The 16,159-nt window shown below is 51.4% G+C and overlaps 1 protein-coding gene across 1 annotated transcript in view; it reads right to left on the reverse strand.

The window, feature by feature from the left end:
- The window catches only part of FAM53B (family with sequence similarity 53 member B), an 88,007-nt gene that overhangs the window by 52,606 nt on the left and 19,242 nt on the right, over positions 1 to 16,159 (reverse strand). Inside the window, exon 3 of the mRNA XM_009245893.4 lies at positions 10,321 to 11,093. Within this exon, the coding sequence (XP_009244168.2) occupies positions 10,321 to 11,093 (773 nt within the window). The remainder of the gene's footprint in view (positions 1 to 10,320; positions 11,094 to 16,159) is intronic.

Below are 16,159 nucleotides of genomic sequence, written 5' to 3' on the forward strand. Positions count from 1 at the left end.
CAATCTGTTCCGTTCACAGCAGTTGCTTCCCGTTTGCTGCACTTCCAACATTCACAGAACCAATTTCGTCGCCTTCCCTTTCTGCGGGACCAGCTGGTCGGCGCCCCTGCCTCTCAGGTCTTGCCCTAGCCCTGTGCGGCCAATGGACCCCACGCTGCCAAGCTTTCAGAAGTGCAGTCTCTGCCCTGGGGCCCCCTAGCCCAAGGTGGGGAGCAGCTTCCTGTAGCTGCTTCTGCATGATATTAATACTTCGTTTTCTCTTCTTGGCTTTTCAGTTTTTCAGAAACCTAGCTAACCATTGCTCACAGTGAATTCACCTGGATCTAATGGGCTGGTTTCTGTCTCCAACAGGCCCTGGCTGATCCAGGAGGCCTGCCCCACCCACTCCACCCACAGAGCTCCAGCAGGGAAACAGCGGGGGCCTCCATACTGCCACCACTACTCCATGAGGAGTAAATGCAGTCTGTGGCCCTTCAGGGAGAGGGTGGGGTGCCTGATGACCTCTGGTGACACATTACTGATGTGAGCTCGTGTTACTGCTCACAAATTAAGCCTCTGGTGGTTGCATTATATTTTGCAACCGATTGTTGCTTTTGTTTTCCAAGAGTTTTTTTTTTTAAGCCACTCCTCCCCCTCCCAAAAAGGAATTATCCAAGAGCTCTACTATGTCTAACTTTCAAAGGAGGCATTGTTAATCTTTTGGCCATAAATAGGCAATTAACACCCACTCTGAGTCTAGTCAAACCAAGTTCCCGCCAGCAAGGGGATTGCAGCAAAGGGTTTGTTCTTCGTGTGGCGTTTGCTTTCTGATTTCTTGACTGCGGCCTGAAGTTGCAAGAAAGAGTGGTAATTCCGGGTGGCTGATACCACAAAAATGGTACATAAATGGGCTCCTGTCAGCAAGAGAAATTCTCTACTGATGCAGTGCTTGGGGCGACAGAGGATCATGCTGCCAAAGGCGAAGTGGGCTAAAGTAAAGGCTTCACACTGATGGACCCACAAGGCCAGCGGCCTGCATGGTGTCGGGAAAAGGCCCAGTCAGGCACCAGCCGTGCTGGGCTCTGGGCACAGCTCCGTCTCCATCCCACACCCATCTCAGCGATGCACCTCTTTGGGCTTCCTGCTCTGGCCCTCACTGGGCTCTCAACAGCCCACAGGCACCATGCTAACCTTGGGCTGGGAGGGGCTTCCCACGAGGCGTTCTCCTGATGTCCCGGATCAGGAAGCAGGAATAAGGCAGGGAATGCCAAAATCCTCCTGGGGTTGGCCAGGCCTCCCTTTCGCTGCATCCTCTGAGGCCCAGCTGGGGATTACTCGGCTTCATTAGGAGAATCGAGGAGGCCATCACAGGCCCCTTGTTTCCCGGAGCTGCTGTCCCAGCTGTTGTAAACTGACCAGATGTGGCACAGCTGAGATAAGATCCAGCGTGACAAGCGTTAGAAACCATGAAAGAATCCTCCTGTGGCCCTAAGCTGCCCCCAGCCCTTCTCCAGCCCAGAGTTCAGAATGGACAGCCACTTTCAAATGGACAAGAACAGAGAAGCTTGGGCAAAGGAGTCAGAGGTTTGCAAACTGAGGGCTGACAGGAAAGGGTAAGGAATGGGGCCTCCCCAATGGCAAGGAGCAGCTGGGCTAGCAAATCACAGATGTGCAAGGACTGGGGGGTAAGACAGTCCCATACTTTCATACAGAGACAAAATAGGTCATGGTGATCCACTGGATTTCAGTTCTACTCAAAACAGATCAAGAAGAAATACAGTCAAAGTGAGGGCTGCAGGTTGGATAACAAGAGGGACTTATGATGAGCAAACACTAAACAGGGTAGCTTAAAGAAAGTTGCCACCTTTGGGGATTAGGATGATTGATTCTCTGCCCAGTGAAGCCTATGACTAGGGTGAGTTGGAAGCCAGCCCTGCTGCTTTTTCACCTGGAGAACATTTCTTGAGCCCCTTATGCCTATCACCACTACCACTGCCCCCACCCTCGTCTAGCCCACCTTCATGTTTGCTAATAGCCTCCTGCCTGGCCTCCCCACCTCCCCCAGAACTTACAGTCCATGCTGCTCACTGTTGCCCCAAAGGAGCTTTTTTAGGGGGTGCTATTGCTCCCCTACTTAAAACCCTCTAATGCTTCTACCCTGCACTCAGGGTTCCTGTCATTCGTTCACTCTGACGTTGCACACAAGGCAGGATATCAAACAGGGTGTGGAACTTGCTCTTAACAACCCACCCATGAGAACTTGCCTCGGAAATGTTCAACACTATATACTAGAACAGGCTTTCCAGACATTTCTGAAGCAGCGCCTTGTACTCGACTCAGCCTAAGTTAACCCCGAGCCCTCCTGCATGGGAAGTTTCAATGGCAGGCGGGGACACCATTGCTCTGCTGGGTACAGCAGCTCAGTGGGCACTTGCCCTAGGACCTGGATCCCTCCTCCAGGTCAGGCCCTTCCTAATCCAGGCTGAGCTGGTACCTCCTGACTGAGGGACCTGAACTCTCAATGCCATCTCCATATGACACAAAACTAGCCCCTGGGCATCTGTGGAGTCACTGGGCTAGGAATGTGCCCATCTCTGCTGCCCCCACAAGCCCCAGACTCACCTAGGGAGCTTCTGGGACCCCGAGGTACTGGGGCTCTGCCCCAGACCTGCTAATTCAGACTCTCTTGGACAAGGTCTAGGAACCTGCAGTGTTGGCTTCCCAGATAACCTGACGCCCATGGCTACAGCTGGGCAGATGCATGCATGGTCAGAAACCCAAGGCTCAGAGAAGCCGGGCAACCGGCTCACAGTCACCACACAGCCGGGTGGCAGAGTGCCTCTCAAACCCAGCTCTTCTGACTCCAACAGCAGCTGTGTTCCAACGACAGTGCACCTCTGTTTCCCTTAGGATATGAGAGGCCTCTACCACGTGGCAATAAGGCAAAACCCTGCCCTCAGAGTTACAGAGCCCGGGACTCATACCCCAGCAGCACCGCTCAACAACTCAGCTGCGCCCTCAGGTGAGGCCTTCCTCTGGGGAGCAGGGATGCGGCAGAGCACCTCAGCGCTGCAGAGACAAAGAATTCCTGAAGGGAGGACAGCTCACACTGGATGAGCAGCAGGCCCCTCCTTTTGCCAAATTTCTCCCTTTACTCCTAAAGTGTGACCCCCAATACGGCAGCCAACTTTTACTGAGCACGTGTCCTGGGCACACAGAACTAAGCTCCAAGCGCTTCATACAAATGAATTCATTTAATGAGACATTTAACGCAGTGAGAGAGGATGTCACCACCCTTCCTCGAGGATGGGGAAAATGAACCATGAAGAGGTTCCATCAGTTGTCCAGGATGAGGATGGGGCTGGGGCTCACTCCATGGGCAGGGCTCCAGGCTGAGGCCCCGCTCTCCCACCAGCCCTCTGTCTCATCTCAACCCATGCTCTCTGCTTCTCCTTCAGAAGCCTGGGAATGACATGAGGGTTTCTGTAAACCCTCCTCTGTGGGCCCTTGGAGTCGAACCAGTCAAAGGGGCAAGAGCCAGCTGACCCACAGGCCTTTCTTACTCTGGCTTCCATGAAGCAAGACTGGCGATGCCCTCAGATGTGGTGAGGCCTCAGCTGGTAAGGCCTTGTTCTCCCTCCGGCCCATAGGCTGTGGCCTCCCAAGGGCAGGGCCTGCTAGGGCCTCCCAAGCCTCTTTGCCAGCACCAGAGCAGGGCCTGGGAAGCCAAGAGCACTCCCAGCATGCCTGGGGCTCTCATCTGAGCAGCTGGCTTAGGAAAGGGCCCCTACTTCAGAGAGCCGGGGCCTCCCAGAGTCTCATAGCTTCTCAAACATTCTCTGCTCAGGATGACTCTCAATTGAAGCGTGGAAATCAGCAAGTGGCACTAAAAGCTGCCTCCCTAGCAGTCCCCAGATGAACTCCCATTCTCCTCTTCCCCAGGAGATCAAAGCTATTGTGTCAACACTCAGCACTGATCCCAGTGACCTTAAGCAGATTGCTTGTGCAACCTGAGGGCTGTGACTAGAGACAGAAAGGAGGGATCCGGGCAGAGGCTGCAGTGAGTCGAGATCTCACCACTGCACTCCAGCCTGGGCGACAGAGCAACACTCCGTCAAAAGAAAGGGAAGAAAGGGAGGGAAAGGAAGGGAGGGAAGCAGGGAAGACGAGGACTAGAGCTGAAACTAGTCTCCTGGAAGCCTGATGCCAGCATACGCCACAGCTGGCAGGATCCCGGCCCACCAAGAGTGGAGAGCCCAGGACACTGCCCAGAGCAGCAGAGGGTGTGGGGGGAGCTACCATGGGAGCAACAGAAGAAAGGCTGCAGCAGGCCCGGGCTTTCTTTGTTCATCAAAGCTGGCATTTGCTGAGTGCCAACCGTGTGCCAGATCCATGCCACATGATCCCTCCCACACTCATGAGCAACAGGCACTGCCATTCCCATTTTACAGACACAGACATGAGGCCTGAGGCACACAGCTCAAAAGTGGCAGAATGGGGACACACCCCCAGTTATCTGACTCCGAAGCTCCCACTTCTCACTGCCACACTCTCTATGCCCCATGTGCATCAGTCCTCTGGAAGGGTCAGCTGATTGGTCCTCACCCAGGACCAAGCACAGCAGTGGGAGCACTGAGCCTGGGGTCAAGAGGTCCCACCTTCCGGGGTGCCTCACCATGTGACTTTGGGCAAGGCCCCAACTCTTCCTGTACTCTGGAGGCTTCATCCTCAAGTGAGGGCATGGATTAGAACAGAGATGGCAGATGACTGACGTTCAATTACCCATCAATTAGCAATGGCTGCCAAGACTGCCAAGAGGAGGATTCTAAGACCTCCACGAAGTTCACTTGAAAAGGCTGCCGTGATTGATTAGCAATGTCTGTCACGAGCACGGAAGGAGGCGTGCTAGTTCAGCACCCAAAGCTGCCCCCTTGACATCCCTAAACTCTGACAGCCCAGGTCTTACAGGCTCTCTTCCTTTGTTCAAGCCTATCCTAACTATCTCTAAGTCAGAAGCAACTACTCTCGTGTGCCTGCCCACAAAAGTTTTTGCCTTTACTTGTATTTAGCATTTCTTTCATTGCAATGGGCTTTCTAGGGCTTTCCATGCCTACCTCTCTCACCGGATCTTCACACTGTCTGCAGTCCGTGTTATAAGGGGTGCTCCACCTCTGAATTCCTCTACTTGCCATCAGCACAGCTTCCCACCCTGAGAGGAAGGGTGCCGAGGGTGTACAGCGGTGGGAACCCTAAGCAGCTGAAGGTGAACGGCCACTAGCAGAGTGGACAGGAAAAGTCACAAAGGTGCAGGCAAGCTAGGCCTGCCACACAGGAACTTGGCCAAGGAAAGGCACAGCTGGCCTGCAGCGGCTGGGGGTGCCAGCACAAGAAGTCATGTAGCCAACCCCATGGCGACCAAGAAGGGCCACTGTCCCTCAAAGGTGGCCCCACCAGCACAAAAGACGGAAAGTGGAAGCTGGCTGGGGGGCTTCACCTGGGGATGACCTGTCCAGCAAAGAGCTGTGAGTCACTGGTGAGCGTATGCACAAGCTCGCCCAGCTTCCTGCAGCAACCCCTCATCCTGACCAGTCCCTGTGGCCCCGCCCACCCAGCTCTCCTGGACTCACCCCCAGGAATACGGCTCTCAGAGGCTTCCCAAAGACGTGCTGGCATGCTGGTTTCTACCTCATGCTTCTTTTCTACCCCAAACTGCCCCTGGCCAGCTTTCACGGTCCCTCAAACATCTGCTAACACAACAGTTGCTGCCTGTTCTGAGGCCTGCTCAGGGAGGTTCGGGGACTCAGTGTGTGGGCAGCTGCAATCAATCAAACCTCTGTTTCGACATCCCGACCCCTCCCCACAAACATCTTGCTTCTGTTTGAAGTACTGTTGAGAAGTACAATTTGTTGCTCTTTCAAGCTGACCAGCTTGGAGTTAAAAATACAGCAGGGACTATGACACCCAGGGGGACTGCATTCAATGGGTGATCTTTTTAATTGTTGCTTTTTTCTGAAATCTTTGCTCACACACATGTGATCCATGTCTAAATGGCCGCGTACAGCTCAAGTCTTGCTGGGAGCCAACCAATGCTGGGTGGTCAAACCAGGTCTCAAAAAAGCAGTAAGGAAAACGTCAGCAAAAGTCCTGCTAATAAACAACTCACACCCTCAGGCTGGGCGCTGCCTTCAATGGCAGACATTGTCATTGTGCAAAAGGAAGGCTGCAGCCTCACAGAGAACACCAGCCAGGAAGGCCAAAAACACCACGTAAGGAGGCCCACGGGGCCAGGCTTGCGCAGGCATCGCAGCATAGCCAGTCCTCTGAGCTGCCTTTGGGCAACTTGCTCTGTGGAACCAAGTGGTTGTAATTACAAGTACAGGGAGGGCGGCCACTGCTGGACCAGGTCCTTGCGTCATTTCCCCCATTACGGCTTTCCTCGCTACAGTCAGCCTCCCCGACTCAGAATCCAGATGGCCGGCTCACCTGCAGCCTCATTCAGCATCTCTGCCTGCTCTCTTGGCACTGGGGTTTTAAGAAGACATGAGCAAAGACAATCTGAAAGCAGTATCTACACCCCATCCTGTGTGTCTCATCCCCGACAGACAAGAGTCCCCGCTGCTATTAACTGGACAGCTGTGCCCCAGGGACATGGCTAGGAAGGGGTAGGATGGCCAGTAGGCCCCCGGGATATTTCCACCCTAGTTTCAAGGGCGACAGACAGGAGAATGCTCACACACGGCCAACTTCCTCTGGCAAGGGGGGGCGAATCCAATTGTCACCATTTCATAACCCTAGGCTCTGAACACGGAGTTGACTACAGGCTGAGCTGAGCTGCAGGGCAGGCCTCCTTCCCATTTACAAAAGAAAAGCGATGAGGCAAGAAGATGAACAAAGAAGACAAAGAAAGTGGCATGAACAGAAAAGGGAGGATGGAAACACAGGGAAAACAGTGGACAAACAAAGAAAAACAGGCATTCTTACAGCAGACTGAGGGCACCTCCCGGGAATGTCTACCCTCTGCTCCTACTTCTGCCTCTGGAGGCACCCAGAAGCAGCCCACACCTTCCCTCTAACTCCTGCGACTGTGACGATGATCATGAGTATCTGTCAGCACCCAGCCTGTGCCAGCCAATGCACTGGGGGGAGTGTGTGTACATACAGATACAGATACACACACATGCATATCAACAGATGTGGACACACACACATATATAAACACACACCCATATGGATAGTGCATTATCCACACACATTGTTTCCCTTGCTCCTCCCACAGTCCTGTGGTGGTGGTGGCATTTGCTGCACAGACATGTCAGGCAATTTGCCTAGGGCTTCCAGTCTCCGGCCCCACCTCTGGCGGCCTTCTGGTTTGTCAATGTCACCTTCTAAATGCAGATCCAAAAGTGAACACCATGCCCAGAAGAGCCCTGATGGGCATAGGGACCAAGAGAACTTCAGTTTCCTCAAGAGAGACTGGAGTGGACAAGCTCTGAGGTCACATCTCCTGACACCCTCTGCTTCTAGCAGAGTCTACACCCCAGGGCACTTGCTCCTGCTGAACTCAACTGTGGATACAGATGAGGGCAGGGCCTTGGACCTCAGAGCTTCCTGCCCTCTTACTCTCTCGGGTTCTCTCCCTGGACCCTTTCCTGCTGGCGGATTGGAGGGGCTCCAGCTACCACAGTCCATCTGGCCACACTAAATGATGGCCAGAGGGAAGCCCCCATGTGCTCACACACACCCTCAAGATCTGCTCTAGGCCCCAGTCGGGACCTCTAGGTGAGCTGGGGCTTTTCAGAATGGCCAGCTGCTCCAAAGGTCTAACTGAAAAGGCCCTCTGCAGCTTTAACCCGAGGCTCTCACACACCTGGCCTCAGAACCCACATACGAAGGGCGCCTTTACAAGAATGCACAAGTGGAGCTCTCACCCCCAAAGGCAAATGTGTAAACCAAGATCAAAAGGCCCATGAAAGAGAAGCCAGAGCCCAGCGGAAGGAAGCGTGGGCCACACCTGGGTACCAGCCTACCCTTCCAAAGATACGGAAAGCCCAACTCCAAGCCTTGCTTCCATGGGCATGCAGAGCAGACCCCAACCCCTTCTCAGTGGTCCCAAATGTTGAGTGAAGCCACAGCACGCAGGGCCAGTGGTCTCACCTCACTGACCATCTGGCAACACGTTAGTCCTTGTACACCAGCAACATGCCCAGCTCATCAGGTTCCCATGCGCAAGGCCATGCACTCGCCAGGGCTCTTGATAAATACACAGGGATATCCTAGGCCTCGTTCTCAGGGGCCCACAGAAAAGCAAGGCCCACCTCCTCAGGCTAGAAATCATCTGATGGTGGAGACAAAGCAGGCAGAGCCCCATGGAGAGAGGGCTGACCAGGGTCTAGACTCTTGGTGGGGGCATGGCTCAGCATCCACGGGCCCAGCCTCAGGGCTCTGGCCATAGGCCTTGGGCACACACGCTTTCCAGAGGCCCCTCTCTACTTTCCCTGTGCCCGAGACCCGCTGCCAAGCAGGCGGCCAAGGACAGACAGGCTGAACCAGAGCAGCCTCCTCAGGCTCCGCACACCTTCCCAGATCTGGGAGGCCTGCCCGGGGCCGATGAAGCCATCCATACAACTGGGCGCAGCCCCACTGAGCAATATATTTTTAAATAGTTTCTAACCAAACGAGGTCAAGAAATGTCTCCAATGATGCTGGTGGTGTTATTCCAACTGTGGCTAGTAAAATATAATAACATGTATGTTGTTTTTATTACCTATCTAGCTGATTAGGTAATAAAATATGCTCAGCATTAAAAATTTAGCTGAAGCCATCATCCTACCCAGAACTCGGGGCTCTGGGTTTTCCTCAGAAGTCACCCAAATCTGTCACCTTTCCAGACTTTTAACCTATTTAAATTTTTCTGGAGAAGGGAAATTCCTCTTGGTGTCCAATAAATGTGTTCAATCCCTGTCCAACTAGTAAAGTCAAAAACGTTCCACTACACAGCAAAAAGACTGGCACATGCCTGGAGCCACAATGGAAGAATGGAAACTAGCTGAGAAGGGGCAAGAGCTCTGCCCCACACCCCTTCAGGCTCTCCCCCAGGCGGATCCCACTGACACAGGGGAGGCACAAGCATACCACCATCTTGCCCTCCCATAATGCCCCAGCCAGTGCCCAGGCTCTTGAACAAAGGTGGCCAGAAAGTTTGGACTCTGGGGCCAGAAGAGAAACTGCATGTTCTTTGTAAAAGGAAAGAAGACCCAACTGAGAAAACAACATTGGGCTTAGAAGGAAGTCAGCTATGCCCGCCCGAAACACAGCGAGCGCCATGAGCCTGCCTGCCCCGGATCTGGCCATAATGCTGAGTGACCAAGGCCAATCCCTCCAACCCCTCTGAAACCATCCTCATCAACAAGAAGATCTTCACCCCTTGAAACCCAGCGAGACCAATGTTTATATAAACAAGTCCAGAAAAGATGATGGTCAGACCGTGGCATTAAGCAACTGATGGCCTCCTGGATGAACACAGAACCAACAGTGTTGTGTCCCATCACATCCGCCCATCCTCGAGTCAGAGGTCACAAGGGCCAGCACCACTTCCTCATCCCCAGCCAGAACCAGATGCAGCCAACTCTCAGGCTCAGAGATGCTCCTGACGACAGAGTATTAACTCCAAGTTCATCTCATTCAAATCAATATCCAAGATCAGTGTTAGCACAAGGCAGAGCTCCAAGACAAAGAGGATAAAGTCCAAGTGACAGGGGCGTGTGGCCAGATACTTCTTCTACAGTGAAGGGCAAGGATGATTACAGAGGCAGCTCAGAGGATACTGATCACAACATCTTGATGGCCTCACGTTTCAACAGTTTAATCAAACGAATAAGCTCCCCCCAATCACTAGCTCTTGGAAACCATTACCCACAACCCTGATCTCAGGATCAGCATAATCCAAGGGACACTGAATCCCAGTGTGTGTGAATTATCTTTTGCAGCAGCTGCAGGGGTTGCTTTCTGGGAGAGATGGCTCCAGTGAAGGGCCAGAGGGGATTACCAGTGTTTGGTCCAGTAAGTCTGCCCACCAACACCCCGCCTCTCACCATCTGCCTGCCCTCATACCCCTAGCACTGAGCTCACAGTGAAAGGGAATATTTGGTTGTAAATAGAAATAAACGCTTTTTAAAAACCAACTGGAAATAATCTTTCTTTGAATAGGATTTTAAAAAACCAGGAAATTAACCCACTCCTGGGTATTTCTGAAACTGGCGTTCTACGCTTGTCTAGGACGGCCCAGAACCAGCAGAGGCTCCAGTGAGCACCAAGGTGACTCCGGGCTGCTGGGGCTCTTACCTGTGCCATCTTGGCAAGGTCTAGAGAAGGCCTCTGCTCTTGCACTTCTTCAGGGCGCCGCCTTTTAACACCAACCTTCTTGTCGTTAAGGACACACGGCTGGGAGCGGCTGCGGGAAAGGCCGCTGGAGCGTCTCCCCAGCTCTGGCGTTGAGGCAGGTGTGCTGTTGGCTGAGGGAGGACAGTATTCCACAAAGGAAAACTGCTCATGTGAGCAAGAGAGGGACCGCTGCAGGTCCAGCCGGCCTCCTCCCACGGGGTGCAGGTCAGGGCTCCAGGTGTCACCTGCCTGTCCACACGGGGCTGAGCCTGGCACCCCTTGGCAGGGCTGCCCTCCAAATCGGTGGTGGAGTCCTGCCTGGTCGCAGGGTGAGGAGAGCACATTGGCCCGGGAAGGGAGGCTGAAGCTGGAACTCCTCTGCATGGTGCTGAAGCCATTGGAATAGCGCTGGACGCTGCCCCCGCTGTAGCAGCGTCTCTTTTCCACGGGAGTCCAGACTTTGGAGCCCAAGGGCCTCCATGATGTCCGGCAACTGGACATCTCATCGGAGAAGGACAGTGAGCGGCACTGGCGCTTGCTAGGGGGTGCTGAGGGGTTCCCGTTGTGGTCGCTGATGCTGAGGTCTTTGATCAGACTGGTCACAGCGCAGGCGGTCACTGCCTCCCGGTGCCATAGTGAGCTGTCCTTTTCAGGCAGGCATTCCCAGATGCTGGTGCTCGGTTGGTCAATCTGAAGAGGGCATTTCCTGTCCAGGTCTCGCCATCTGTCATTTTCTGGTTCATAAATGACAAGGAGAAAACAGGATTTGAGAAGACCTTCACTCCAGCCCTTTATTATCTCCACACCAACAGCCCGTTTCAAACACAGCATCTTAGAGCCAAAAGGCCCTTAGAAACCATCCAGTCCAACCTCATTTTACCGATGAGAAATTGAGGCTGAGAGAGGAGAAGTGAATCCCAAGGCTCTGAGTTGGAAGTTGGAAGCACAGCAGGGCCTAGAATCCAGATATACCCCTGGGACTCCTGATATGGTTTTCTTTCCAGTGTACCACACTCCTCCCAGGAGAAACCAAAGCAATATTTTTCATCCAAAATGTTTCTTTCTCATCTTATGGGTGGGAAACCGACTTGCCCTGAACCCTGCCCTGGCCGGTGAGAGTCGGGACAAGACATCTCTTAAGTGCCACTGGGTTCTCTGCAGCTCTCAGGACTGGGACTTGATGCCCTGGCAGAAGACCACAACCAAAGATGTCTCAACAGCTCAGATGGCCCAGGCCAAAAGATGGCTGGGGCACTGCCAGGTTAGTTCACCCCAATTCCACCTTGAAAGCCTTTGCTGATAATAGAAGCTGGAGCTTGTACTGATTTAAGTCACCTCCGTCAAAATGCTTAACATCAGCGTCACCAATGGCTGCCAATCACAGCACTTTCTCTGTGTTCACTTGATTTTTCACTTAAAGCAATTAAAATCTCTAAGAACAAGTCTTGGGCTTCACAGACTTAAGGGCACCACTTAAACTTATGTATTCAGGTCTTTACTTGAATACACAAATAAATAACCTACCCTGCTATGAAATGCTACATTTGCACTCGAACCTTTATTTTGTGAAATGATTCAAGAACTATTTATTGTTTTTCTACTGTGGAATCAGGCACCATGCTGGGAATTTTAGGAGATGCAAAGATAAATTTGACATAGTTCTTGTATTTAAGTTTATAGTATAAAACCAAAGTTACAAAATATGCCATGCTATCAGAGAACAACCTGTTAGTACTATTTTCTCGAGCCTATGTATATTTATAAATCATGCACACATGAATAGCTTGAGTCAGTCAAGAGAAGAATAGAAGTGAAACCTGAAATGATATTTGGTAGGTATTTAAACGCATGCCGGGTCTCTCAGCAATGCAGATCACTTACTGAGCATTCAGCTGGGCTGTGTAACCCACACAGCACCCTGAGTGCAGGTACCATCATGGACCAGATCAGGAGACCAAGGCTTGGGGGACATTGAGCCACTAGCCCAAGGCCACACAGCTAACACCAGACAGGATGTAAACCCAGCTTAGTCAGGCCCCAGAGCGCAGGCCCTTTTCACTACACTGCAGCACTGAGATGGACTGTGGGTGAGCCTGACTCTGGCCCTGGCCTTAAGGAGTTTATGGGTCAGGCAAGACAGGCTCAGGTGCAGAAAACTGAGATTTAACCCATGAGTGCTCAAGGCAGCAAGAACTACAAACCCATCTCCTCTATCAGTGGCCACATCTCAAAGGGCACCAAGAGACACACCCCAGCTGAGCGTCACAAGCAGCAGCTACTTGACTGACTCAACGGGAATGACCTGTGCAGACCAAAGGGAGGGCCAGGAGCCCAGAGGAAAAGCCGAGGCAGAGCTAACGGTGGTTCTCCTTCCTCTTGGGCTTCCTGCCAAGGTCATGAGACACAGACTGAGGGGCTGGACCCTGACAGGGGACACTGGTAGAAATTGTCCAGAGGCTGTATTCATGGAGGGCCTCAGAAGCTGGAGATGCAGGAGAGAAACCTTCCAAAAGCCCAGGCAAGCCAGCTGCAACAAAGCAAGACTGTCGCTAAACATCCAATTCCTTCATCATACATCGTTGATCTCATCTCTGAAATTTCCCAGGGCCTGACCACAGCAGGTCTCAGTACCTGCTCCTCCAACTGGATTGGATCAATTACTTCCAAAAATCATCCAAAGTACCTCTTCCTGCAAGCTGCATTAGGTTGTTCAAACATGCTTCACCACCAAGGAAACCATTCCCTTTGGGTATTCACCATTCTATTAAATCAGTTTCAGCTTGACACTAGTCAGCAGTTGAAAGTCCAATAAACTAATATAAAGTAAAAAAAAATTTTTTGAGACAGGACCTGCCTCTGTGGCCCAGGCTGGAGTGCAGTGGCATAATCTCAGCTCACTGCAACCTCCACCTCCCAGATTCAAGCTATTCTGGTGCCTCAGCCTCCTAAGTAGCTGGGATTACAGGCATGTACCACACGCCCAGCTAATTTTTGTATTTTTTGTAGACATGGGGTTTCACCATGTTGGCCAGGCTGGTCTCAAACTCCTGGCCTCAAGTGATCCACCCACTTTGGCCTCCCAAAGTGCTGGGATTACAGGCATGAGCCACCATGACCAGCTATAAAGTAAAATTAAAGGAAATATAAACTCTTGTTGACAGAGTCACAACTATCCCAGTTATCTGATTTAAAAGAAAACAAAGTTATCCTAAGAAAAAAGTGAAGATTTATGTATGATGATGTTCATCAAAATGATGAACGATAGCAAAATGGTAAACATAATTAAAATGTCTTACAGTAGGGGCCGGTTAAATAAATTATCAAGGAATAACATGGAGCATGAAGAAGGAGAGTTTCAAAGAATATTAAATGATGTGGGGAAATGCTAACAATATAAAGCTGAGCATAAAGAAACAGGATATAAAACTATAGAAGGTGTGATTCCTACTTAGCAAAATATGTCTGTTGTATGTGAAGGTAAGAAGGAAACCAAAATGTTAATAGTGGATTGGCAGACAGCTGGTTGGTTAATTTATTTTTTCTCTTTTGTTCTTCTATAGTCTCCAAATGTCCTATGAGAAAAAATGTATTATCGAATATGTGGGGGATGTGGCTACCAAGCCCACTGGTGCTGTGCCCTTGCTTAACTCAGGAAGTGAGCCAGGGGCGGGGCGGGGGCCCACAGCCCACCCTCTGCTGAGTTGGCTCCTCTGGGTTTTCAGGAAGTTGCCGTACAAAACGCTGGCCACTAACTTCTCTTTTGAGACAAGGCACTGAGGCACCAGATGGGCCAGGAATGTGGCCGACTGAGGAAGAAACCAATGGGCTTGGCACAGAGCAGCGAGGGTGGCCGGTGCTCACGGAGCCTGAGACATACTACAGACTGTGTCTCCGCCAGGCCTTGGGGAAACCTGTGACATGAAAAGGAGTTGATCCCACTCTCAGAGGATACCATTTTCTGTTCCATTTTTGCGCCACTGGCCTGGAATTTTCCCCATCTCTAGGGAAATCACTTCCGAAAGGGGAATCAGGAGCCAGCTAAACAGGAACACACCATCCCTCCCAGCTGCCTTCCTTTCCCATGGCCAGCCTGCAATCTTGGTGCTTCTTGAAGGGACCCCTCAGGGCCTCCCTACTCCAGGCCTACCTCCTCACTGCCTCTAGAGAACTTTCTGAAGTCCCCACCTATTGTGGCCCATTCGCTTCAGCTGTCAGCCACTGCTTCCGGGAAAGAAGACAAGCATTTCAGACTGGCACCTGGGCCCATCTCCTCATCATTCCCCACAACAAACCCTACACTCCAGGTATCAAACCTCTTATGACAGTGGAGGTCAGAAAAGAATCGTATAGAGTCAAAACCATCCTTGAAGAATTCCTGAACCAGCCCACAAAGTACAACTCCTCCTCCCAGCTTTGTGTAGACAACCCAAAAGGGTAATTCTTATGCACCAGCAATTCTTAATACAACTAAAGTTTAATAACTAGACTGCAGGAGCAAGGACAGGTAAGATCTATATGCAGAAAGGCTGGGAAGTCCAACTTGCTGGGCCTTGAGGTAACTACCAAAACCCAGGGGCATCAGAGCTGGGTGATGAATTCCTACAGGACCTACTCCTTCTGTGTTACAGAGTAAGCCTCTATGGCCTATAAGATTTCTTTGTTGTAGGGAAGATTCGAAGAGTCAGTTTTTAACTGTGAAGACAAGTTGCAGCTTTCCCCAAACATCAGCTCTTTCAATTCTTTGCAAAGAACATTCCACACCTTTGCAAAGGCCTGGACTGTTCTTTTCCTGCCTTTATCCTCCTTTCACCTCCTCATTTAAAAAGCCAACTCAAAGCTCCTCTGAAGATACACCTCTCTCCTAGCTCTATGATCGTACAGCACATATGTACCTAAACTTTAATTATTGATCTGCTTACACATCTACTTCTCCTCCTAAGCCACAGACTCTCAAGCACAGCCCCAGTGTGGCTCCCCAGTGCCTAGCAAAGAGCAGGGCACATAGCAGACCTTAGTCGGTGGTGCATGAATGAGGGAGTGGATTGCAAACTGCAGTTAAAAGCTACAAGAGGATGTGGTGTTCTCTGGGACTCACCTGTCTTTTGTCCTTGGCAAAAGTGAGTCTTCCTTGGCCAGGTAAGTCCAACCGGGACTGTGCCCTGAACCGTCTGCCCCACCTGGGCCATGTGGCCATGTGTGACTCAGCCAGGAGATGGGTTGGCAGAGTCATGTATAAGATACTTTGGAAAAGCAAAGCACTGCTATTGTGTATCAACACCAGCCAGGTGGCCACTTGTTCAGTCTGTAGGCAGATAATATTGTAATTGTTTCTATCTTTATCGCTTTGAGAAGTACAATATGAGAAAAGTAAAAACAATCAAGGCTATGTTTAGCCCTGTGTTTTCCCCATTCGCTCAGGGAACAGAAAGCGATTTGTTGGGTCAGATCACCAGACAAAAGAAACAGGAATAGAAGCTAATTTTTAATGGCAAACTGCCCCAAGCGCTAGGCCCTGACGTCACACCATACAAAGGGCCTCGGTAGGCCTCCGAGAAGAGGATACGGGGTGCCCCCGCCCCCTCCATTCAATATCACTTCTACACAAACAACTATAACTCTTTCAAGTCACAACTGCCATGGATGTAGGAGTCTACTGAGCACTAGTCACTTGGTGTAGTGGAAAGGGCAAGGACCTGGGTTCAAACCTCAGCTCTGTAAGTTACTCAGTTCCCCGTAGCTGTTATGAGAATTAAATAGGCATCTCATACAGCGCATACAGTAGGCTCTCAAAAACAGCAGT

Source organism: Pongo abelii, chromosome 8 (genome assembly GCF_028885655.2).
Source record: "Pongo abelii isolate AG06213 chromosome 8, NHGRI_mPonAbe1-v2.0_pri, whole genome shotgun sequence".
NCBI lineage: Eukaryota > Metazoa > Chordata > Mammalia > Primates > Hominidae > Pongo > Pongo abelii.